The 24,949-nt window shown below is 37.7% G+C and overlaps 1 protein-coding gene across 1 annotated transcript in view; it reads right to left on the bottom strand.

Annotated features, from left to right (window-relative positions):
* The window catches only part of LOC128645227 (integrin beta-5), a 318,185-nt gene that overhangs the window by 237,949 nt on the left and 55,287 nt on the right, over positions 1–24,949 (bottom strand). Inside the window, exon 4 of the mRNA XM_053698059.1 lies at positions 11,395–11,644. Coding sequence (XP_053554034.1) covers positions 11,395–11,644 — 250 coding nt within the window. The remainder of the gene's footprint in view (positions 1–11,394; positions 11,645–24,949) is intronic.

Here is a 24,949-nt window from a genome sequence, read left to right as displayed (position 1 = left end):
AGAAGGAATCAAAATAGATAATAGAAGTTGATTGGAAATTTGTTAAAAATGGTAGTCTCTATCTAAAACATGAAAGAAAATAATTGGGTTTCATTTCCCTTTAAGTATCAGAAGCATTACTGACTTGTATGTAATTGTGCTTAAAGTCGATTACGTCACCAGAAAGGCTCACCCATTAGGATCTCAGTAATAACTTAAATAAAGTTATATTGTAGTTATAACTCTAAGGGAACTTGAGATGCACTGTGCTGACACACTTTGTCTGTAAATCAACCCTTTAAATGCTGGGTCATTTGTTTCTATTATACTTTTGCCCAAGTCTAAAAATAAACATAACCAAATATAGAGAAAAAGCAGTAGCGTGCAAAAAAATGTGAATTTGTCTTTTTTGAACAACCAACAAGGTAGACAGCATTGTAAAAATATAAAATGTTAAATACATTTTTTTTAGAGCCTTAGAAACTAATTATGTTTCAATTGTAATCTTGCCTGTACTAAGCAAATATCACTGGTCAACAAAGGGGTTAAAGAGATAGAGTTCCCAAATATTGATTAAAGGGACATGAAACCCACATTTTTTCTTTCATGATTCAGATAGAGAATATAATTTTAAACAACTTTCCAACGAAACATCAATTTTAAACAACTTTCTAGGAAAGCCCAGGAGCAGCAAAGAACCTAGGTTCTACCTTCTGATTGGAGGCTGCATATATATACCAATTTTCATTGGCTCACCCATGTGTTCAGTCAGCAAAACAGCAGTGCATTGCTGCTCATTCAACAAAGCATACCAAGAGAATGAAGAAAAATTTATAATAGGAGTAAATTAGAACGTTGCTTAAAGGGACACTGAACCCAATTTTTTTCTTTTGCGATTTAGATAATTGCTTAAAATTGCCTGCGCTTTCTAATTTACTCCTATTATTAATTTTACTTCGTTCTCTTGCTATCTTTATTTAGAAAGGAGTCATCTATGCTAAGGAGCCAGACAATTTTTGGTTCAGACCCTGGACAGCACTTGTTTATTGGTGGGTGAATTTATCCACCAATCAGTAAGAACAACCCAGGTTGTTCACCAAAAATGGGCCGGCATCTAAACTTACATTCTTGCTTTTCAAATAAAGATACCGAGAGAATGAAGAAAATTTGATAATAGGAGTAAATTAGAAACTTGCTTAAAATTGCATGCTCTATCTGAATCACGAAAGAAAAAATTTGGGTTCAGTGTCCCTTTAAAACTGCATGCTTTATCTAAATCATGAAAGAACATTTTTTTTTGGTTTCATATCCCTTTAAGTGTGCATTTTTCATTTAATAGCATGTAAAAATGCTTAGTACACTTAACCCTATGGGAGTTCCACCTGTACTGCTTCTTTCATCTTACAGCCCTTTGCCAGCAAATAAATTGTGTCTGTATTTATTCAGTAAGACAATGATCTTCAAAGTGCTCTAATGTCTTCTGATTGGATAAAGACATTACAGCCACTTTTATTTTTTTATATCCTGGCAAAATACGATCCTGTATCAAATAGCCCTAACATCATTTGGATAATGAGTTACTAACTTTTTCATTAGAACAGCAGATTATATAAATGAAGACTATGCATATTTATCATGTAAAAGTGTATCCAAATTATTGGATAGCAGAAGTTTGCCGATACACCATATTACTTGCTTGGAACATCTAAGCATCTGTAAAGCTCTTAGGGCATCTGGAGTGGGGGTTGAAAGAAAACCTTAAAGCAAGTTAAAGGTAAAGCAAATCATTCAGAAGGTGGTATCATTCATGACATGCTGGCCCTATCTAAGCCTAACTATTTAATTCTTTCAGATCAAGTTCAGCAAATTGTGGCCTGAAGCCAAAACTAGCAGACAACACAAACACAGGCTTGTCTCCCAAAGATATGTGATATGCACTTCTGGAGGTTTCTTTAGGTCAGATACCAAATACTTGTTAACAAAAATTAAATTTACTTTAATGCTTTGCATAAACAATACTTTATTTTACATTATGTTGTCATGAAGATTTGAGCATTGTTTGGTACAAAGCTGAAAAAGTGCAGCTAGTGTTTCTTAGTGGAAATGCTTTAAATGGAGTGCACCCTGCAGAGCGTTTCTGAAATTCACACAGACGTAAATCACCATAGAAACCTGCCCCAGGTTAGATGCACCTGCCCAGTGAACACTGAAATGTCTACCTATTTCATACATTAACATCAGATGAGGGTGTACCTAAGTTCAGGTGCTAGCAAAGCAGATTATTCCAGTTATATTATATAAAATTATATGTTATAAAGATATTGACTCACAGCTAAGAGGGAAATATATATCTATATACCTATATGAAAATATCTATCTATATCTACACCAGTTAGCACTAACTGGACTTCAGAGGACTTCAAAATTATTTATTTGTTCAAATCCGTGACATTTCTGGATCGCACAGTGTCCCTTCCTCAGACCAACTGAATGGCTCACATCCAAGTTTTTAAATACCCTTAGACCAGAACACACCCAATCAGCCCTTTACAATTCCCTTGTTATCATGAGACTCTAAACAACAAATTACCACTTAAACACAACAATCCTCTCATCACCCATTTAAAACATTTGGGACTGGTTTTCACCCTCTCTCCCCCTTGACAGACTTTATTAGCAAATTTGTTATTAATGTTAAAGCGATCACTTTGCTCCAACAAAGTGGCCTTGCCGCAATATACGTTATGTTCACTACAGTTTCTTATTATAACTAGCCTGCATTACATATTTGCTCACTATCACCCACTTGTCCAAACTCTATGAACCTATTCTTCATCTCAATTAGCTGTTCTGTGCATCAGGACTGTTGTGGATCACACACTCGAATTTTGCTTCTTTTTTTTTTAATATTCCTACATAGAGCAGGAAGGTGGCAGCCAGTAGCATGGAGAATGGTGTTCCAATCCGTTCCTTTAAGGAACAGGGTCATCATTACTGTACTGAGGGTACTACATGGTGTGTGCCACTTCCATTGGTTTAATTCAGTTTTAATTTTAATATGTATGTTTAAACCCAAAAATATTATTTCATGATTCAGATAGAGCATACAATTTTAAACAACTTTCAAATTTACTTCTATTATCAGATTTTCTTCGTTTTCTTGTTATCCTTTGTTGAAAAGCAACACTTTTGCAACAATGTTATAATGATTTTTAGGAATGGGGGTTTATGTCCATTTAAGGATGTTTCTCACAGCATTGATATTAATGGGATGGTTCTCTGACCTATCCTCTTGATGGTAAAAGTAGTATATACGAGTAAATAGCGTTTGGATAAGTGGGTGATAGTGAGATGTAATGCAGGCTAGTTTTAATAAGAAACTGTAGCGGACATAACATATATGGCGGCAAGGCCACTTTGTTGGAGCAAGTAGTGTTAGGATATTAATTATTTGAGTCGTTTCATTGATTTAATATAATAGTTGAGGTTTGAGGCTGAACAAACATTAGGTTGCTGGTTCAATACAAAATGACACAATCTGTTTATTAGATAAATTAATGCCCCTTTAATCAGGATTCTATAGCTAATATATTAGTTTAGTAGAGGGACAAATAACACAGTGTTTCTTGCAACACGATAATGGTTAGAAGAACAGATACCAAGTATGGGAACGAATAGGGTTTAAAAGTATAATGTTATGTAATGCCTATATTGGGTCCGGTAGTGTACAGACCAAACACACCATGTTACTGTAAGTTCGAACTTAAGATGTGATTGCCCTTCAAGCCAACTGGAGAGGCGCGGTTCATTACATTTTTCTGACACACTCCTAGTGATAAAATTGGCTTAGCATTACGTAGAACGGCTCAACGGGTGACAGATTAATGATGCTTGTACCCCGCCAAACAAATGGTAACCACGAGGTGTCGTTTATCAACACATTGATGTCATGATAGACAGGATATGCGGCGTGAAATTATGTAATCAGCTGTGGTTACTGATATACGGCAAGCTACTATAAATTGCTTTGTAAGTGATTTAACATTAATAACCTTGCAGAGAGATACTGATGACCAATTTGCTAATAAAGTCTAGGGGGAGATAGGGTGAGAACCGGTCCCAAATGTTTTAGATGGGTATTGAGAGGATTGTTGTGTTTAAGTGATGATTGGTTGTTTAGAGTCACGATAACAAGGGAATTGTAAAGGGCTGATTGGGTGTGTTCTGGTCCTAGGGTGTTGTAAGTCTTGGATGTGAGATTGATCTGAGGAAGGGACAGAAATGTCAAGGATTTGAACAAATAAATAATTTTGAAGTTGGCTGAAGTCCTGTGAGTGCTTACTGGTGGAGGTATATATATATATATATATATATATATATATATATATATATATATATATATATATATCGTGGCTGATGAGAGATGGTGAGAGTGCATCTGCAGTGGACTGTGCGTGCGTGCTTGTGTGCGCGTGTGTGTATATATATATATATATATATATATATATATATATATGCACACACACATATATACATACATACATATACACACACACACACACATATATATATATATATATATATATATATATATATATATATATTTACACATACAGTACTGTGCAAAAAAAGATTTTATGTTTTAGCAATGGTATAATGAATGACAATTTATAATTATTTCTCAGTCTCTTTATTAGAATACAATCAGAATATATATATATTCAGAAAATAAATTAAAAATAAATTAAAAAAAGCTTCTATAGGCTTAAGTGGCAAGTATTTAATGTGACCTCCCTTTACACTTGAGCAATAGCAGGAACCTGGCTCTCATAAACCTAAATGGAATGGACCCCTAATTAATATCATTGCTATCACTTGTATTTGTCCTACTATTTTATGTCAAAATGACTTCTGTGAAAAAGGTCTATTACACCAGGTTTGTGCAAGACATGCTTGAGCATTACATACACATGTGGCATGAGTTTAATTGGAAGCTTGCTAATAAGAACAAGTTTCAATCATATCATTGCATTCAAAATGCCAAAGATCACAGAATTTGACAGACATAAAATCATACTTTTGCATCAGCAAGTCCACTCTCAAAGGGAAGTCAGCAAACAAACAAACTGGATACTCAAGATGTGGTATTCAAGCGGTTATAAAGAAATTTGAGGAATCAGGAGAGGTAAAAAAAATCTCTGGAAGGCCAAGTAAACTTTCAAAATCTGATGAGAAGTTTCTCAGTGAAAGTTTCTCACCAGAAGAAGTCCAGCAAGGACCTGGCTCAGCATCTGGCAGCTTCATCGGGATGCCAAGTTGACCCTTCTAAAGTCTGAAGAAGCTTGATTAGGAATGGTCTTTGTGGAAGGGTAGCAGCCAAGAAACCAATTTTTCAGAAGGGGAACAGGATAAAAAGGTTAAGATATGCTAAAGCTCACAAAGATTGGAATGAAGATCAGTGGAAAAGAGTATTACAGAGTCACAAATTCAAGTTTGAAATTTTTGTGTCCAATCGTCTACAATATGTGAGAAGAGCGGAGAGAAATTGTAGAATGAGTGCTTGTGGCCTTCAGTGGAACATGGTGGAGGGTCTGTCCTGGTTTGTGCTGCATTTCTGACAATGATGTTGGTGATATTTTCAGAATTGATGGGATCATGAATGCTGAAAAGTACAGACAGGTTTTAATTCCTCATCCCATTCCTTCTGGAAAGCACCTGGTTGGCAATGGTTTTATTTTTCAGCATGATAATGATCCCAAGCACACTGCTAATGCAGTGAAGTCATATTTGGAGAGAAAAACAGCTGATAAAACACTGACAGTCAAGGAAAGGCCTCCCAAAGTCTAGACCTGAATATTACAGAGGCAGTATGGGATCAACTGGACAGAGAAAGAAATAAAAGACAACCTAAATCTAAAGAAGTACTCTGGGAAGTGCTGAAAAAAGCCTGGTATAATATACCAGAAGATTACTTCTGAAAACTTCAGGACAGTCTCCCCAAAAGAGTTCAAGATGTGCTTAGTGCAGGGGCGTATTTATCCCTAGGCCAACAAGGCCAGTGCCTAGGGCGGCAGATTTGGGGGGGCGGCAAAGTGGCACTTTCAACTGCATAATTTTTTTTAATTTTTTTCTCCGGTAAATTTAAAAAAAATGTTTTCGTTCTGCTGTCACGTGAGCCGGCTTTTTGCCGAGGTCACGTGACGTTTTCCTTACTTCCGCTGCCCGCCTTCCTAGACTGTTAGCCGACTTGCCGCACATTGGAGGGAGACATGCACGTGCTCACATGATCTCCCTCCCAGGGCAGTGAGGAGCGGCTGTGAGGACTGACGTGCATGATTGCAGCAGTGAGTAGTCAGTGTGAGTGGGATCGTCGGCATCGCAGCAGATCAGACAGGCGTCAGGAGGAGTCTCAGGACAGTCACCGGAGGCCGGAGCAGAGAGGACTGGTGAGGAGGGAGGGGGTAGCAGGGCAGGGGTGACCAGGCGGGAGGACTGGTGGTGAGTAGGGGGGCGGAGGTGATGAGCGTGCCGTGCCAGCAAGCTTTGTTATGATATTGATAGAGGGGACTGAAATGTAATTTGCCGATATCATACAACTCCCTGACAGCTAAGGACTTTCCCTCAAATACAGTTTACTACACTCTTCGGACTGAAAATAAACAAGTTGCTAACTTTGGGGATTTACACGATAAAGATCTAATGTGTTGTACTTTTTGGTAATGTGTACATTACAGGTGGATGAAAAAGCTGAACTACCAAATTAACACGTATTTGTGTTCCCTCAAACTAATCTCTTAGCTGTGTGACTGATAATATCTCCATTTGTGCGTTAGGGGTTTATTACTATAAGTGGTAAACAAAGTGATGCGCTTTTTTTCTCCCTGGTTTACTTCATATTTATGTCTCATTGGTTCTTAAACAAAAAATATTGATTGTGTCTTTAGACCCAATGTGCATAATTTAGATTTTGACATAGCAACTTCTTTAACTGTCATGAAAGGAGCAATAATTATGTTTTATTAAGCGTGTTATGAATACATTAACCCATAGTTCCTAGTTAGTGTGCACTTTTTAAGCATCCTTTTTCACCTAGGAGAGTTTGGTAAATACTTCCCTATTGCATTTTCCCTCTAGTGAGGAAAGTTAGTGAAAGAAATGGTCACATAGGATGCTTGGGAGGGAGCTCATAGGAAACCATGCTTGATGTTTGCACTGTGCACCCAGGCTGAGCTCTTTCAACGTGAAGTTAATACAACAGCAGCTGTGTGGAATGTTTTTTTTCCCCTTTGGTGCCTTACCCAGATTATGCTCTGAAATCAGAAATATTCCTTAACTCTTTAACTGTTTTCAGATCTGTCCATGAAATTAGTGTAGTTTTATGTATTTTGTGGTCTCTAAAATAGTTTTGTTCTTATCAACCTGCTAGAGCTCCCAAATGGATTTGTGTAACAAGGCATACTTACTGTTAGTTTCATATTTCATTTAAACAAATTTAACTAGTTAAATATATATGTATGATGTTTTTCCATATGAGCAGTCTTGTAGTTTAAAAGCATACATGGTCAACATGATATGAACCAATATGGTTCATATGATTAAGATATAGTATATAATTAAAAAACAAACAAACACACTTTTTATTTATTTTCTATTATCATATGTAATTCATTCTCTTGGTATCCTTTTTTGAAAAGTAGTCACAGTGGCATTCTTGTAAAACGACTGCCACATAGTGCTCCAGACACCTGCAAGCTTTCATACCTAGATATTCTCTTCAACAATAAATACCCTGAGTACAGATTCAATTTGATAATAGAAGTAACTTGGATATTTGTAAAGCTGTATGCTTAAAGGTAAAGGAAACCCCATCATTTTCTTTCATGATTTGGATAGAACATGCAATTTAAAAAAAAACAACTTTCCAATTTCTTCTATTATAAAAGTTTCTTCATTCTCTTGTTATCCTTTGCTGAATGAACAGCATTGCACTACTGGAAGCTAGGTAAACACACCTAGTTAGCCAATCAGAAAAGACAAATGTGTACAGGCACCAATCAGCAGCTAGCTCCCTCTAGTGTAGGATATGTGTTATTCTTTTTCAACAAGGGATACCAAGAGAACGAAGCACATTTGAAAATAGAAGTGAAATTAAAAGTGTCTAAACATTACATGCTCTGTCAGAATCATGCAAGTTTTTATTTTTGACTTTCCTATCCCTTTAATCTTAATTATGAAAAGCAACACATTGTGTATCATGTCCCTTTAACACCAGGTGGTAGACTTACAACACTCAACGCCATAACCTTTTAAGAAGCCACCCAGATACCAAAATATGTTATGGGCAAAAAAGGCTTAAAACCTGGGGGGGGTGTAGGGGGGGCAGCAGAATTGTGAGTGCCTAGGGCAGCACAAAACCTAAATACGCCCCTGGCTTAGTGCCAAGGGAGAAAAAGTCAGAAATACTGACTTTTGCTTGAAGAAGCAATTTTGTTCTGAAAATTGTGTTTTTTTTATATTTTGTGTACATATTTCCTGTATTTTCTGTTTGTATCTTAATAAAAAGAGACCGAAAAAATAAATATGGATGGTCATTAAAAATTTGCTAAAACAACAAATCTAATGGTGGCCTAATACTTTTGCACAGTACTGTATGTATGTATATATATATATATATATATATATATATATATATATATATATATATATATATATATATATATATATATATATATATACATACATACATACATATATATATATATATATATATATATATACACACATACATATATACACACACACATATACACACACAGTATCTCACAAAAGTGAGTACATCCCTCACATTTTTGTAAATATTCTATTATATCTTTTCATGTGACAACACTGAAGAAATCACACTTTGCTACAATGTAAAATAGTGAGTGTACAACCTGTATAACAGTGTAAATTTGCTGTCCCCTCAAAAAACTCACACAGCCATTAATGTCTAAACCGTTGGCTAATTGGGCCCAATTAGCCATTTTCCCTCCCGGTGTCATGTGACTCAGTGTTACAAGGTCTCAGGCGTGAATGGGTAGCAGGTGTGTTCAATTTTGTGTTATCGCTCTCACACTCTCTCATTCTGGTCACTGGAAGTTCAACATGGCACCTCATGGCAAAGAACTCTGAGGATCGGAAAAAAAGAATTATTGCTCTACATAAAGATGGCCTAGGATATAAGAAGATTGCCAAGACCCTGAAACTGAGCTGCAGCACGGTGGGCAAGACCATACAGCGGTTTCACAGGACAGGTTCCACTCAGAACAGGCCTCGCCATGGTCGACCAAAGAACTTGAGTGCACATGCTCAGCGTTATATCCAGAGGTTGTCTTTGGGAAATAGACGTATGAGTGCTGCCAGCATTGCTGCATAGGTTGAAGGGGTCGGTGGTTAGCCTGTCAGTGCTCAGACCATACGCTGCACACTGCATCAAATTGGTCCGTATGGCTGTCGTCCCAGAAGGAAGCCTCTTCTAAAGATGATGCACAAGAAAGCCTGCAAACAGTTTGCTGAAGACAAACAGACTAAGGACATGGATTACTGGAACCATGTCCTGTAGTCCAATGAGACCAAGATAAGCTTATTTGGTTCAGATGGTGTCAAGCGTGTGTGGCGGCAACCAGGTGAGGAATACAAAGACAAGTGTGTCTTTCCTACAGTCAAGCATGGTGGTGGGAGTGTCATGGTCTTGGCCTGCATGAGTGCTGAGGGCACTAGGGAGAGGCTGCTTCTTGGGTGGTAACTAGCCATAGAACAAGCTGTTCGTTCTCAGGTTGAGAGCTTCTCTCTTTTTATTTATGCAAATTATGACTCTTAGGGAGGTCTCCCTAAGTGCGATACGGGAATCCAGACGTGGACCCGTTTCTCAGTGTGCCTAGAGAGATATGGCTGCACCTCACTGACGAGGCCCACAATAAGCTGAACCATACATCTGGGGTTTTGCCGTTTCTCTTGTTCAGAGAGGGATTGCCTGGTATTTCAGGGCTGGATTGTACTGTTAAGTCAGGATCAGACCGATATGCTACAGGAAAGTTCTTCTCTGTGAAAGGCACATGTTGAGCATAAAGAGGCTGCTTATTGGGTGGTAACTAGCCATAGAACAAGCTATTATGCTATTGTTCGTTCCCAGGTTGAGCGCTTCTCTGTTTTTATTTATGCAGGTACTAGGGAGCTACAGTTCATTGAGGGAACCATGAATGCCGACATGTACTGTGACATAATAAAGCAGAGCATGAGCCCCTCCCTTTGGAGACTGGGCCACAGGGCAGTATTCCAACATGATAACGACCCCAAACACACCTCCAAGTTGACCACTGCCTTGCTAAAGAAGCTGAGGGTAAAGGTGATGGACTGGCCAAGCATGTCTCCAGACCTAAACACTATTGAGCATCTGTGAGGCATCCTCAAACGGAAGGTGGGGGAATGCAAGTTCTCTAACATTCACCAGCTCTTTGATGTCGTCATGGAGGAGTGGAAGAGGACTCCAGTGCAAACCTGTGAAGCTCTGGTGAACTCCATGCCCAAGGGGGTTAAGGCAGTGCTGGAAAATAATGGTGGCCACACAAAATAGACACTTTGGGCCCAATTTGGACATTTCCACTTAAGGGTGTACTCACTTTTGTTGCCAACGGTTTAGACATTAATGGCTGTGTGTTGAGTTATTTTGATGGGACAGCAAATTTACACTGTTATACAGGCTGTACACTCCCTACTTTACATTGTAGCAAAGTGTGATTTCTTCAGTGTTGTCACATGAAAAGATATAATAAACTATTTACAAAAATGTGAGGGGTGTACTCACTTTTGTGAGATACTGTGTGTGTGTATATATATTTTATATATATATTATATATATATATATATTTTATATATATATATACACATACACACACACACATACATATACACACACACATACATATACATATACATATATATATATATTACACACGCACAAAGATATATATATATGTGTGTGTATTTATGTGTATATGTGATTATATGTATCCCTTTTTAACCTTATATCCCTTTTTAAACCTTTTTTTCAATATTAAACCAAAATATTTTTTTTTGTTAAAAAGTGTATATATGGGTGTAAAACTTTATTTTATTTACCATGGACTTGTAATATCAAGTTGAGAGCTAATGTTAGTGGGGTCCAGTGATACTTCTTATCACATCCAACGCTAGCATTAGTGTGCCACTTGTAATCTGTCCCTTTAAGTTTACTGATTTAAATTGTTTAGCCAGTGTCAAAACCACATGGCACTAAAAGATATTAAGAAGAAGGTAACTGATTATGTATTAGCAGTGAGTGAGGCTACAATAATTATTTTAGTAAGGACTATGGTGTACCCTCCTATTCATACTCACCCAGTGCAAGGATTGTTTTGATTTTTGGGTGCAGTGTAGGAGAAGGGAGAAACATTCTTATCCACAAAGGATCCAAAGCCTAGACGGAAGTTGCTAGTCAACTTCTTCATCTCTGCTGCCAGCTTAGTTCCAAGGTTCCGGATGGTATCTAAATCATCTTTCATGGATAATGACAAATCCATCAGGTAATACAGATCCACAGGGTAGTCCTCCACCTGCCGCACATCCACTCTAAAAGAGACTTCAGCACCTGTAGGCAAGAGACCAAAAGCATCTCATATAACAGTAACATTCAGATTTATCTCAAGAAGTTATAATGGCTTTCCTAGCTTTTATGCTTTTCTAATAAGTTAAAAACTTTTTTTCTATTAGACTAATTTGTATTTTTTTTTAATAAATTAGGATCTAAAACAAATTGTTATCATTCTACCATACATAAAACTGTTTATTCTTAAACAAGATCTAACGAGTAACAAGGGGGTTGATTCCAATCTTACCAAAAATCTCATTTGATATAGGAAAACTAGGATTGACTGTGGTTAATTATTCCCACAATAACTGATCTCCAAAATGACATTATTAACAACCAATAATAGATGATTGTGAAAGTTGAAAAAACACAGAAGTGCCACATGGCCCAGTATTGTATGTACTCTTATGATAAAGTGCACAAAATAATTCACTCACATGCAAGAGAGCACCCCCCTTGGTGCAAGTGTTGCAAAACCCCAACAGCAGTGAGGTAAAACCAGGTGAGTTAGTTCCAAACGTCTGTTGAACCATTAAACGTAATGGATGATGGATAAATGATGGTTTGGCAGCAAGTGGTAGGATCAAAGCTTACTTTAATAAGAATATAAAAACAGTAACACATTTCTCAGCTAATACATGGCTGTTTCATCAGGCTTAATAAAATTATAACAATTCACTTGCTATATATAACCAAACACATATTTAAGACAACCATCACCACCTATGGGTGGGTGTGAACCAATACTAAAAGTTGTCATGACAACAAACAACAACAATATCAATGCACATAAGTAAAAAAACAATGTTAAGAACACTATCAGATAAAATATATATTTTATCATCATAACATATAAATGAAATACATAAATACAACCTTGCAGATAATATATAAAACAAATGAGTAATTGATAAATCCCTATTTACATACAAATTTTGTAAATAGTCAAGTGGCAGTTTATTTTTTTAAAAATAGCACTTTAACAGCTCATCAAAAAATCTCCTTATATTTATAAAACATATTTAATCCACCCACCGTGGGCGCTCCAAATCACAAAATCAGGAGCAGCTCATAAAGGAAGTCTAGGAGACACCATGTGATCGGTATATAAAAACAAGGCTTCAAATGTAAAAATGTTCATACCGAACTAAAAAGATACTAAAGCTTTTCGGCCATTGGCCGTAATCATAGGGACATGAGTGTAATCATGGCCAACTACGATAGGGAGTCCCCTCATGAGCGTCATCAAAGGCTCCTCCCCAATTGACGTAATGCTAGGGAAGTGGTTCTGTATAGGATATGCGGTAGAGAAGTAAAGATAAGGGGCGTGAAACAAATCTGTGTGATGACTGAACTCTTGCGTAATCGTGATCTGTTCCCACTATGTGCCTCCTCCTCAGTGCAACATACTTGTCATAATTATACACACACTTAGTATCACACCAGTTCCCTTTCTTCTCATACATTTAGTTACACACTAGTTCCCTTTTTTCCAATACATACACACACTTAGCAACATACTTGTCCTCTATTTTCTAATAAAGATAAGCCACACTAGAGTTTGTATGAATAGAATCAGGTTTAATGGTTCCATCACTTATTGACTAACAGCCCATAGTGTATAACAATACAAGTATTGAATCAATTATCAGTTATAGACATATATTCATCTAGTGATGAACATAGTATAACTAGAACATACAAGTATTTTGCACTGAGGAGGAGGCACATAGTGGGAACAGATCACAATTACGCAATAGTTCAGTCATCACACAGATTTGTTTCACGCCCCTTCTCTTCATTTCTCTACTGCATATCTTATACAGAACCACTTCCTGATTTGTTTTACTTCCCTGCATTACATCAATTGGGGAGGAGGGGAGGAGGGGATGACGCACATGACGGGACTCCCTATCATAGCTGGCCATGATTACACTCACGTCTAATTACCCCTCCAAAAGCTCTTGCTTACTGTTAAATGTCACATTTTCTGGGAGTGAAACTAGTGGCCACCTAGCCATGCCCCTAGATCACCCTGACCTACTCATGGCATTTCCATATCTGCCTGTGTCACCCTACTCAACCCAACCATTAATCATCCCATGAGCATCATGGCTCCCACCGAACACCAACTCTGCCCACGGGTTCCCCCATCTCAGCCTTATCCTTCCAGCCTTGGACTGGATCCAGAGATGTGTGTCCCTGCTGTCATTCAGCACCACCTGTTGCAGCCTCCCTACAAACACTGCTGCCACATAGTGCTCAAGACACATGCATGCTTATGAGCCTGCCTCAGTATGCCCTCCTAGAAATGGACCAAAAGGAAGAGGTACATTTTTTAACAGCTGTAACTTCCATGGGCTCAATTGATCAAGCCCTTCTGTCCACTTTGACTGAAAGTTTCTACAAGTGAACCTGCAATCAGGATTTATCAAGCAGACCCCTGCCCTGTTCTCCCCCTCTTAGGTGGAGAATTTCAATCTCCCCGGTCTCTTCCGACTGGGGAGATTGACAGTTCCTGCCTGCATATGATTAGTTGTGTCGCGGCAGAAGGCGGGTGTGTAAACAAATGCATAGGAATTCTCTGGTGTGCAATGGTAAATGCCAGAGGAGAACCCGGGCAGACAGGGGTGAATATGTACGTCCCTGTCTGCCCGTGTTTGATTAATTGAGACCCATTGTACCTTTACATTTCCAGTTGTTTAAGTGACTGATAACTTCTTAAATATCAGAAGCCAGACAAATCAGTTACTGCAATCCAGATTAACAAGCATTATAAAACAGTATATAATAGAATTTCTGGTACATCAAAACAACTGCTTCAAGATTGAGTCTATTCCGGAAGCACTGAAAGTAAGCATGAAACAGTCAATCACTTGCCAGAGATTCTGATTAAATTAGTTGAATTTGCTCATTTGTAATTTTTTCAGCATTATCTGCCACATCCTTATAAAAATAAATTCTAAGAGAGTAGTTATTCAGAGGCACTTGGAGGAAGGAATGAGATTCCAAGTTAGTTAACAGTAGTCTCATTATCTAGCATACTTCACATTGTAGTACAGCAAAGATTTTCTAAAAATACACAAAATACAGAATTAAAGCCCTCCCCATGACTGAGCAGAAAAAGGTTATATGCTTTTTTTAAAAAAGGAAGCTGAGCTTATGTTGTTTAATGAAGAATGTTTATTTTAGTGTTTATTCAATTGAAAACGGTTGATGATGCATAACAGTATATGCTAATTGATTTCTAAAATATTGCATGTGTGTGCATCATCAAACATTCATGGCAGATAAAGGGTTAGCCACATCACAGACTTTCCCAGAACAGAGCCCCTGAATGTATACATATGTTTATGATTAAACAAAACAAAGAGGTCACCAGTAATAGATTTCACTAGAGATGACAACTAGCACAAACACTGGAACTCATTTTTTCTAGAATACAAGAATTACATTTCATAGTGATTTGACATTTTATCAAACTCTTCCAATTTAAAAGGGATAGTAAACAGGGGAGGCAATCAAAATCCCGAAACTCAAAATCCCTAATACCAAAAGACAGAATGTTGAAATCCAGAAAGATCATAATCCCGAATGTCTAAAATCCCGAAAATCAAAATACAGAAAGAACAAAATCCCTAAATTAAAAAATCCTGAAAATCAAAATCCCGAAAATCAAAATACAGAAAGAACAAAATCCCTAAATTAAAAAATCCTGAAAATCAAAATTCCGAAAATGCAAAATCCCTAAACTTAAAAAAAAACTAGATATATGATGTTCTGTGATGTCCCCTATCATTTTGCCTCCGTCTGGGGGGTTCAAGGGGGGTGAGACTTGTAAACCTCATTCCCCAAGGTTCACTTGGGGTGGATGCTAGAGGATCGGCGGGGCGCCCCCTTGAACCCTGCAGGCAGAGGGGAAAAAATAGTGAAGCAGAGGGAAAAAGATAGTGAATATATGAACTGCAGATTTATTGGGAGATTAGAGAGATAGATCATGGACAATTGCATGGAGTAAGTAACAGCTGGAAGACTTTCACAATCATTAATTATATTTTGAATTCTTGCATCACGACGTATAGCTTCTTTTCTTCTTTTAGGGCGTGGCCCTCCTCTGAGAATGCGTTCGCATTCATTTTCAACGTGGCGCTGCTCTTTTTGAAATTCTTCAATTATGTAGTATACACCAACATGAGCATTCCCTATTAAATGGTCCCATCTTCTGTGCTACGCTTCTACATTGTTTTGGGTATGGGGAAATCTATTTTGAATACTGTCATGTACTGACCACAAATTTGGTGGAAACAATACAGGTGATCGAACAGCAGTACCATTCTGTAAATGTCGTCTAATTCTGCCAAGTACATAATTATTTTCAAACCACTCTATAACTTCACCAGCTTCTTCAGGCATATGTGGCTTTCGTTTATTAAAACCTCCTGGAATCCAGAAATGCCAATGCAGATAATTGCCGCATTTTTAAACTAAAGTTTTCGGCAGTGCCATATTGTGTGGCTATCCCACTTGTCTGAATTTGGCGCCAAATGCATTGGGAAAATCGAAAAAACACACTTTATTGCTAACATCTTTAAATTCACTTTGATAAGCTTTGATTGCACCTAATTCTAAATCTGTCATTTAATTGAAATTGATTTTCTTCTGCAAAGTCCACCAAATCTTCAAATAAGCATTTATAAAGTGCTTCACTTTTTCCATTCATTAATACATAAACAAGTGGATATGTTCTGGAATTTAGTGCTCCAATAGGGGCATGAATTGTATATAGTTGGTAAAAAACAGTGGTGACAGTTTTGAAGGTGTCATCCATTATCCAAAGTGAAGCATGCGCTAGTTTTTCAATGTTAGACTTAGTGCTGAATATAAGAAGTCTGTCTTCTTTGATTGTCAAATCCCTAATTAGGAATTGTTCACCATTTAATGTGTTTTGTAATGTTAGAGGAACTTCTATGCCAGCAAGAGTCCTTTGTTCTGAAGGTCGCTGAGCTTTTCAAATTCTTTGACGAAGGGAATTTGTAGAAGGTAAGTATGGCGCTATTTCTGCAGAAGTTGTACACAATTAAATGATTTGACAGGGGCGATTTCTTGTGTTTTTTGCCTGCGTTTTCACTTCTTGTACAATCTTGTAAACATTTGCTCCACTTGTATTTGGAGATTGGTTGTGGTTGACATTTTTTTTTAAGTATATGCTGTGCATTTGAAAGTCTGGTTATTGCTCGACCGTAGCAACTCAGTGATTTTCTATTTTCACAGGCAAAATAATAATTATCGTTTACACTTTTATCTTTCACCATTAAATAGCCTTGTACATTTAATTTATCAAAGCCTTTTTGTGAGGAAACGACTTCACAGAGATCTTCCATCATTTGTTGTGGTCGCCGGCAAAGATACATTAAGGTAATCTTACAGGATTTCATTGTTTTGGGATTTTGGTTTTCGGTATTTTACAAGTTAGGGATTTTATTTTTTCGGCATTTTAAAATTCGGGATTATGATGTGTCGCCATTTTTAAGTTTCGATATTTAGAACTTCTGGATTTCGGTGTTCGGTCTTTTGTACTTCAGTCTTTTGATATAGACCCAGTAAACAGTATGAGATTGTAATATGAAACTTTTAATTATGTGTAATAAAAAAATGCAATATACTTTCATTATTTATTTTGTCCCCTTTTTCTGTAATTTAATTATAAAAATTGTTGGTTTTCTAAATACCACTGAGTCTCTATAAAGTAATGGATGCTGCCATGTTTGAACTTAAGTTTTTCCTTTAGCGGTTTCCACTGCTGAGACATATTTTTCTTACAGGACTGTGAGCTGAATGTTACTTTAACAACGTATGGTTACAATGGTATGCAAAGTGGTTAAAGGACTAATAAACACAGTACAATAGCGTAATCAATAAATGCATAATAAAGAGACAATGTAAAAGCACTTTTAAAGAGTATTATTTTTTTCTGATAAATGTCAAAGTTGGTTACATTTTTCTTCCTAATGTATCATTGGCCAACCATCAGCCAATCACAAAATGCGTATATGTATAAGTTGTGAATCTTGCACATGCTCAGTAGTAGCTTGTACCTCAGAAAGTATGCATATAATAAATTGTGCACATTTAAATAATGGAAGTGAATTGTTAAGTTGTTTAAAATTGTGTGCTCTATCTAAATCATGAAAGTTTAATTTTCACTTGACTGTACCTTTAATGCTAGAAAAATTAGCATGAGTAAATATTTGCTACCAAGGAAACTCTCAGATTATTACAAAGTGGATTTGAAATGACTAACATGCAAAAAATTGCATTTAAAAGACCACAATACAATACAGGTAGCTTTTGTTTTATGTCAGGGTTTTGTTCCTGAAGGAACTGTTGCAAAAAGGTCTCTACCTAAACACAAGCAAGTAACCTTCCTTCTGAAAAAATCAAACATATACCATTTATGTTATAGATGCCCTCTGTGCAGCGGCATACACCAGTATTTGTACTGTGGCAACACACTTTGCAAGTTTGCAACATAAAAAGTGAGTTGAAAACTTGCAGAGAAGAAAAGGGGATAAAAAGGGACAACTTTGGAATATAAAAAAACAAAAACTTGCTTGCAGAATTTTTTTAAGGGGACAGTGTACAGTTGTTTTTCCTCAATGTTTTTCTAATGACTTGTTATACCAGCTACAGGGTATAAAATGTATGAGAAATTGCTTCTCTGTCTTTTTTTTGTATATGAAAAAGCTGGGTTTGTTATTTTAAACCACAACCTATTAAAATGGGTTGAGCTTGCAGGGAAATAAAATTTCCATATTTTATTACCTTCTGTACACGCACATGCTTTTTTATTATTATCTCTGTCTGTATACCAAAGCTCAATACATAGAGAGAACAATTGGAAATAACATTTTATTTCTTATCTCTCATACCTTCCACTGGAAGTGTGAAAGTACACAGTATAAATGTATATGCATTTTGTGATTGGCTGATGGCTGTCACGTGATACAAGGAGAGGGAGAATTGGATGAAGTTTTAAATGTGCTAAAAAATATTCTACTGCTCATTTTAAATTTAAAGTAAGTGCTATTGCATTGTCTTTACATTGTGTATTTGCCAATCATTTAATTCTGCTGTATTTAGAAGTATAGATTGGGATACCACAGGCAAAAACATCATTTATGCTTACCTTATAAAGTCCTTTCTTTCTGGTTGGTGAGAGTCCACAATGCCATACTGTTGGAAATTCATCACCTGGCCGCCAGGAGGAGACAAAGACAACCTACAGCAAGAGCTTTAATATCCTACCTACTTCCTGTTCCCTCTCAGTATGTTGTATAGCCAAGTATAGGAGGAAGAAGCAAGAAGGATAGTAGGGTAAAGAGGTGCAAACTAGAACTGCAGCCATTAAAGAGACAGTCAAGTCCAAAAAAAACTTTCATGATTCAGATAGGACATGTAATTTTAAACAACTTTCCAATTTACTTTTATCACCAATTTTGCTTTGTTCTCTTGGTATTCTTAGTTGAAAGGTAAACCTAGGAGGTTCATATGCTAATTTCTTAGACCTTGAAAGCCGCCTCTAATCTAAATGCATTTTGATAGTTTTTCACCACTAGAGGGCATTAGTTCATATGTTTCATATAGACAACATTGAGCTCATGCACATGAATTTACCATGGAGACAGCTCTAATTGGCTAAAATGCAAGTCTGTCAAAAGAACTGAAATAAGGGGGCAGTCTGCTGAGGCTTAGATACAAGGTAATTACAGAGGTAAAATGTGTATAATTATAACTGTGTTGGTTATGCAAAACTGGGGAATTGGTAATTAAGGGATTATCTATCTTTTAAAACAACAAAAATTCTGGTGTTGACTGTCCTTTTAAGAATAGACGGTGGGTTTGAGGACTCTTACCAATCAGAAAGAAAGGAATTATTAGGTAAGCATAAATTATGTTTTATTTCTTTGATTTGTGAGAGTCCACAATTCCTTAATGTTAGGAACCATACCCAAGCTGTGAAGTCCACAAAAACTCGGTGGGAAAAATACAGAAAGGCAGGCACCAATTTACCAGAAACTACTGCCTGAAAAAACTTCCTATCAAGAGTTGTTACCACCAAAACAAACACTGCCAAAAGATAATATTTTGAAGGTGTGCAAAAATAACCATGTTGCAGTCTTTAATTTTGATTAACCGAAGTATCATTCTTTGAAAACAGAAGAAAAAGTTGTGTCCTTGTGAAACACCAAATAAGTTGATACAAAGGAAACTGTTATTCCAGTACTCTCCTAACCGAGGAGATCAATAAGAAAAACAATACATTCCAAAATAAAAAATGAATGTACATAGCCTGCATTGAATCAAGAACGGACACTGAAAACCTGAGAATCAAACTCGGGCTCCATTGAGAAGAAATAGAGCTGAAGACCGGTTCAATACAATTAAAACCTGAATATCAGAAAGGCGAGCATTCCAATTCAAATCAGTCAACCTCAGTAATGGCAGATTAAATAGCTGAAGAGAATCTGAAAGTAAGATTGACAAAAAAAGGACTATGCCATGAAGAAGCCTTAGACATCTGGATGAGATTTGCAGACCACATCCTCCGAAGGCAAGCTAATAATATTTCCAAAGTTTTTCACTGCTTGATCCGGACAATCTACCCTCAGTAAAAGCACCACTGGAGAAAATAACTGATAAGACCAAGGAACTGCTATTGCAACTATCAGCTCTACCTGAAGATCTCCAAAATGCATCCCATTTCTGTGAAGCTTGTGGTACAGATGAGATATAGATCAATCTTCCAGAAAAGGCCCAGCAAAATTTGAACTGGGTGAAAATCTTCTGATTGAGAGCCCAGTCAAATGATGAAAGGTGACAAATCAAATATTCAGATTCCTAGAGGAAGACTCCAAAAAAAGATAAAGACTGAAATAATACAGGATGAGTTTCTGCCCAACTCTAGAGGTACCTTTTTCACCACTAGAGAAGTGTGGGTACCACCAATCGAAGAAAAAGAATAAGCAGCCCGAAAAGCTCTAAAGATCGCACAGAGCTCCAAAATAAAATGGAGGCAGTCTCACATCCCCAGCTTGTCAAATCATTCCCTGAAACTGGAATGGGAAATTATCACCAAAAAGAAATGTCCCGAGTACCTTATTCGAAAGATTGTTTAAGACAGGTTAGAGGAGGATCCATTCAGCTAACATGACATGCAAAACGGCAATGAACGAAAGTGGAATACCACAAAAAGTAACAGCATCTAAGGTCGCCACTAAGAGACCCACAACCTCCAGGTTAGATCTTACTAAGACAAATATTGCAACTAGAGTCAAATTTAAATCAACTTTAGTTTGCATAGTTCAGAGAAGCAGCTTCATATAAATATATAGTCTAGGATAGCTCCCTTGCGGACGTGGACAAGGAATCTAGATCACATGTACCTTTCCTTCATGACTGTAAAGAACCACAGTAAATTCTCCCTATGTGCAGACGCCAAAAGAAAAAAAATGGAGCTTGAACAAAAATATCGAACAGGTATGAAGACACCATAAACCCATGTGCCTGATAAACTAAGTTTCCTGAAGAGTCCAAAATATATAAACCTATACATACGTTTATACCAAATTTAGAAATCTGTACATGACATAGGCATTAGTATGTAATATACAGTATATACTTAAGCTTACACACCTATTTTACCTGTCATATGGTCTTACTGACTAGACCACATATAGGGGCATATTTATCAAGCTCCGTATGGAGCTTGATGCTCGCCAGAAACAGCAGTTATGAAGCAGCGGTCACAAAGACCGCTGCTCTATAACCTGTCCGCCTTCTCTGAGCAGGCGGACAGACATCGCCGGAAATCAACCCGATCGAGTACGATCGGGTTGATTGACACCTCCCTGCTGGCGGCCCATTGGCCGCGAGTCTGCAGAGGGCGGCGTTGCACCAACAACTCTTGTGAGCTGCTGGTGAAATGCTGAATACAGCGAGCGTATTGCTCGCCGTATTCAGCGAGGTCTGGCGGACCTGATCCGCACTGTCGGATCAGGTCCGCCAGACTTTCATAAATAGGGGCCATAGACTCACAGGTACACAGAAGATATTTGTAAATCCATGTCCAGAATAAGCAGATGCTGCATATACTTACAAAGATAATACACAATGCTTATCTTTGTATAAGAATTAACTGGTTTGTACTCTTAAACCACAGCCTAATACAATGAGCTTGCAAGTAATATCAGATTTCATGATACACACACTTGCATCCTTACCTTATATTTGGCTGTAAACCAAAACTCAATACTGATGAGAGGGAGCAATGGACAATTAACATCTTATTAATTATCCTGAAACCCCACTGATAGTTTAATTCCTTCTACTGGATGTGATTACATAGGCTTGTCAATAGCCTAGTCTCCAGTATAGACACTTTCAGTATAAATAGTGATTCCACAGGCTAAATCAGTCATTTCAAATGCCGAAATAGAGGTAAAGGAGCTACTTGAAAACAAGTTGATACACTCCAGCGGGTAAAATGGATGATGGAGAACAATTTAGAAAGGGAAACTCCTCTTTGTGTGTGTAAACTGTCCCTTTATTGAGCAGTATCTGCATGAGAAACATATGTGCATATAGATAAATTAACCATACAATAGGAATAAAAGAGATACCAACATATCTTATCTCTAAAAGATCTCCAGTAATAAGGAAAATACAGAGAGATCCTGCATGAGTGCATTTGGATTAAATATGCAAAGTAATATGAATGAAAGGTATATACCTAGATGAGCATATATTATAGTATTAAGTACTTCAAAGTCATAGAACATATAATGTGTTGCATATCTACAAAGACAGAATACTTCATTAGCACTATTATATTAAAGTACTCCGATTACCAGAAGATATTTGGCATAGAAATGCTAGCCAAACTATGTAATAAAACTGAACATACCGCAATATGTAGTGGTGGTAGAACTATAACAGTAAATCACTCTGAATACCAAACTACAATCGCTAGAAAAACAAATTTACTGAATTTCACATACGTTAATATACAGTAGTATTAGACTTATTACAGTAATCCAACTGATTACAGAAATATAAAAAAAAGGTAAAAAGAATGCTAAGAAATCAATCAACTAAATCCTACAAAAAGATGCAGAATATGAACATTGATATAGGAAATAACACTTATTACGCAACCTTATCAGTAGATAAAAAACATAAATTATGCTTACCTGATAATTTAATTTCCATCGTGGGGAGGAGAGTCCACTGCTTCATTCATCACTTGTGGGAAACAAGAACCTGGCCACCAGGAGGAGGCAAAGACACCCCAGCCAAAGGCTTAAATACCTCCCCCACATCCCTCATCCCCCAGTCATTCTGCCAAGGGAACAAGGAACAGTAGGAGAAATATCAGGGTATAAATGGTGCCAGAAGAACAAAAATAAATTTAGGTTCGCCCACCGGAGAACGGGCGTGTGCAGTGGACTCTCCTCCACGCGATGGAAATGAAATTATCAGGTAAGCATAATTTATGTTTTCCATCTAAAGGGGAGGAGAGTCCACTGCTTCATTCATCACTTGTGGGAACAAATACCCAAGCTCTAGAGGACACTGAATGAAGTAAATGGGAGGATAAGGAGGCGGTCCCTATACTGAGGGCACCACAGCCTGCAGAACCTTCCTCGCCGAAGCAAAAACGTAAAATTTGTAAAATTTTGCAAAAGTATGTAAGGATGCCTTACAAATCTGCTCCATAGAAGCCTCATTTTTAAAGGCCCAAGAAGAGGCCACAGCTCTAGTCGAGTGAGCCGTAATCCCTCTAAGGAGGCTTGTGTCCCGCTGTTTCATAAGCCAGACAGATCATACTCCTCAACCAAAAAGAAAGAGAAGTTGCAGAGGACCTCTGCGCCTTCTAGAGCACACAACGAATAAAGACCACATCTGTCTGAACTCCTTAGAAACATAGATATTGACGGCAGATAAGAGCCATAGGCCCAGCAAGTCTGCCCGATATTGCCTAACAGTATAAACTTATCTAGTTTGTAGGATAGCCTTATGCTTGTCCCATGCATTTTTAAAGTCCCCCACAGTGTTTGTCGCTACTACCTCTTGAGGAAGTTTATTCCATAAATCAATCACTCTTTCTGTAAAGAAGTGCTTCCTCAAATTAATCCTGAATCTACTACCCTTTAGCTTGAGATCATGATTGATTGTTCTTGAATTTTCCATTTTATGTAAAATACCCACAGCCTCAGTTTTACTAAGCCCTTTAACGTACTTGAAAGTTGCTATCATATCACCTCTTTCCCTTCTCTACTCTAAGCTATATATATGTAGGTCATTGAGCCTATCCTGGTAAGTTTTATTTTTTAGACCATGGCTTTGTGGCTTCAAGGCCCGAACCCCATCCAGATTATGAAGCAACCTCTCCTTTAAAGAGGAAGGGTTAGGACATGAGGAAGGAAACACTATTTCCTGGTTATTATGACTCAACACTACCTTGGGAAGAAATCCCAAACCAGTTCGCAGAACGGCTTTGTCAGCATGAAAAACAAAGTAAGGAGGCTCAAATTGTAAGGCCGCCAACTCAGAGACTCTGCGTGCCGATGCAATAGCCAATAACAACAGGACCTTCCATGAGAGAATCATAATGTCCAGGGCATGTATAGGCTCAAACAGAGCCCTCTGCAAAACCTTAAGCACCAAGTTTAAGTTCCAGGGAGGAGTCGGATTCCTGAAGACCGGTCTAATCCTTACCAGAGCCTGAACAAAGGAATGAATGTCAGAAAGCTCCACAAGCTTCTTATGCAACAGTAAACATAAAGCCGAGATCTGTCCCCTTAGGGAACTGGCGGCAAGACCCTTATCCAGACCATCCTGGAGAAAGGCCAAAATCCCAGATACCTTGACCTTGTGCCATGGGTATCCTTGTTCCTCACACCAGGACAAGTAGGTCCTCCACACCTTGTGGTAGATGCGTCTAGTGACCAGCTTCCTAGCTTGGATGAGAGTGTCAATCACTCTCTCCAAAAAACCTCTTTTGGCTTAGACTAGGCGTTCAATCTCCAATCGATATTTTGATGTAGAAAAGGACCTTGAACTAGCAGATCCTTGAAAAAAGGCAACTTCCATGGCGGATAGGACGACATCGCCACTAGATCCGCAAACCACGTCCTCCCCCACCACGACGGAGCAATTAGAATAGCCGAAGCTTGCTCCTGCTCTATGCGGGCCACTACTCGAGGTAGAAGAGGCAACAGTGGAAATATGTAGATTAGGTTGAAG

Source organism: Bombina bombina, chromosome 1, assembly GCF_027579735.1.
Source record: "Bombina bombina isolate aBomBom1 chromosome 1, aBomBom1.pri, whole genome shotgun sequence".
NCBI classification, from domain to species: domain Eukaryota; kingdom Metazoa; phylum Chordata; class Amphibia; order Anura; family Bombinatoridae; genus Bombina; species Bombina bombina.
The sequence above is the reverse complement of the archived record's forward strand: the minus strand, read 5'-3'. Positions and strand labels throughout refer to the sequence as shown.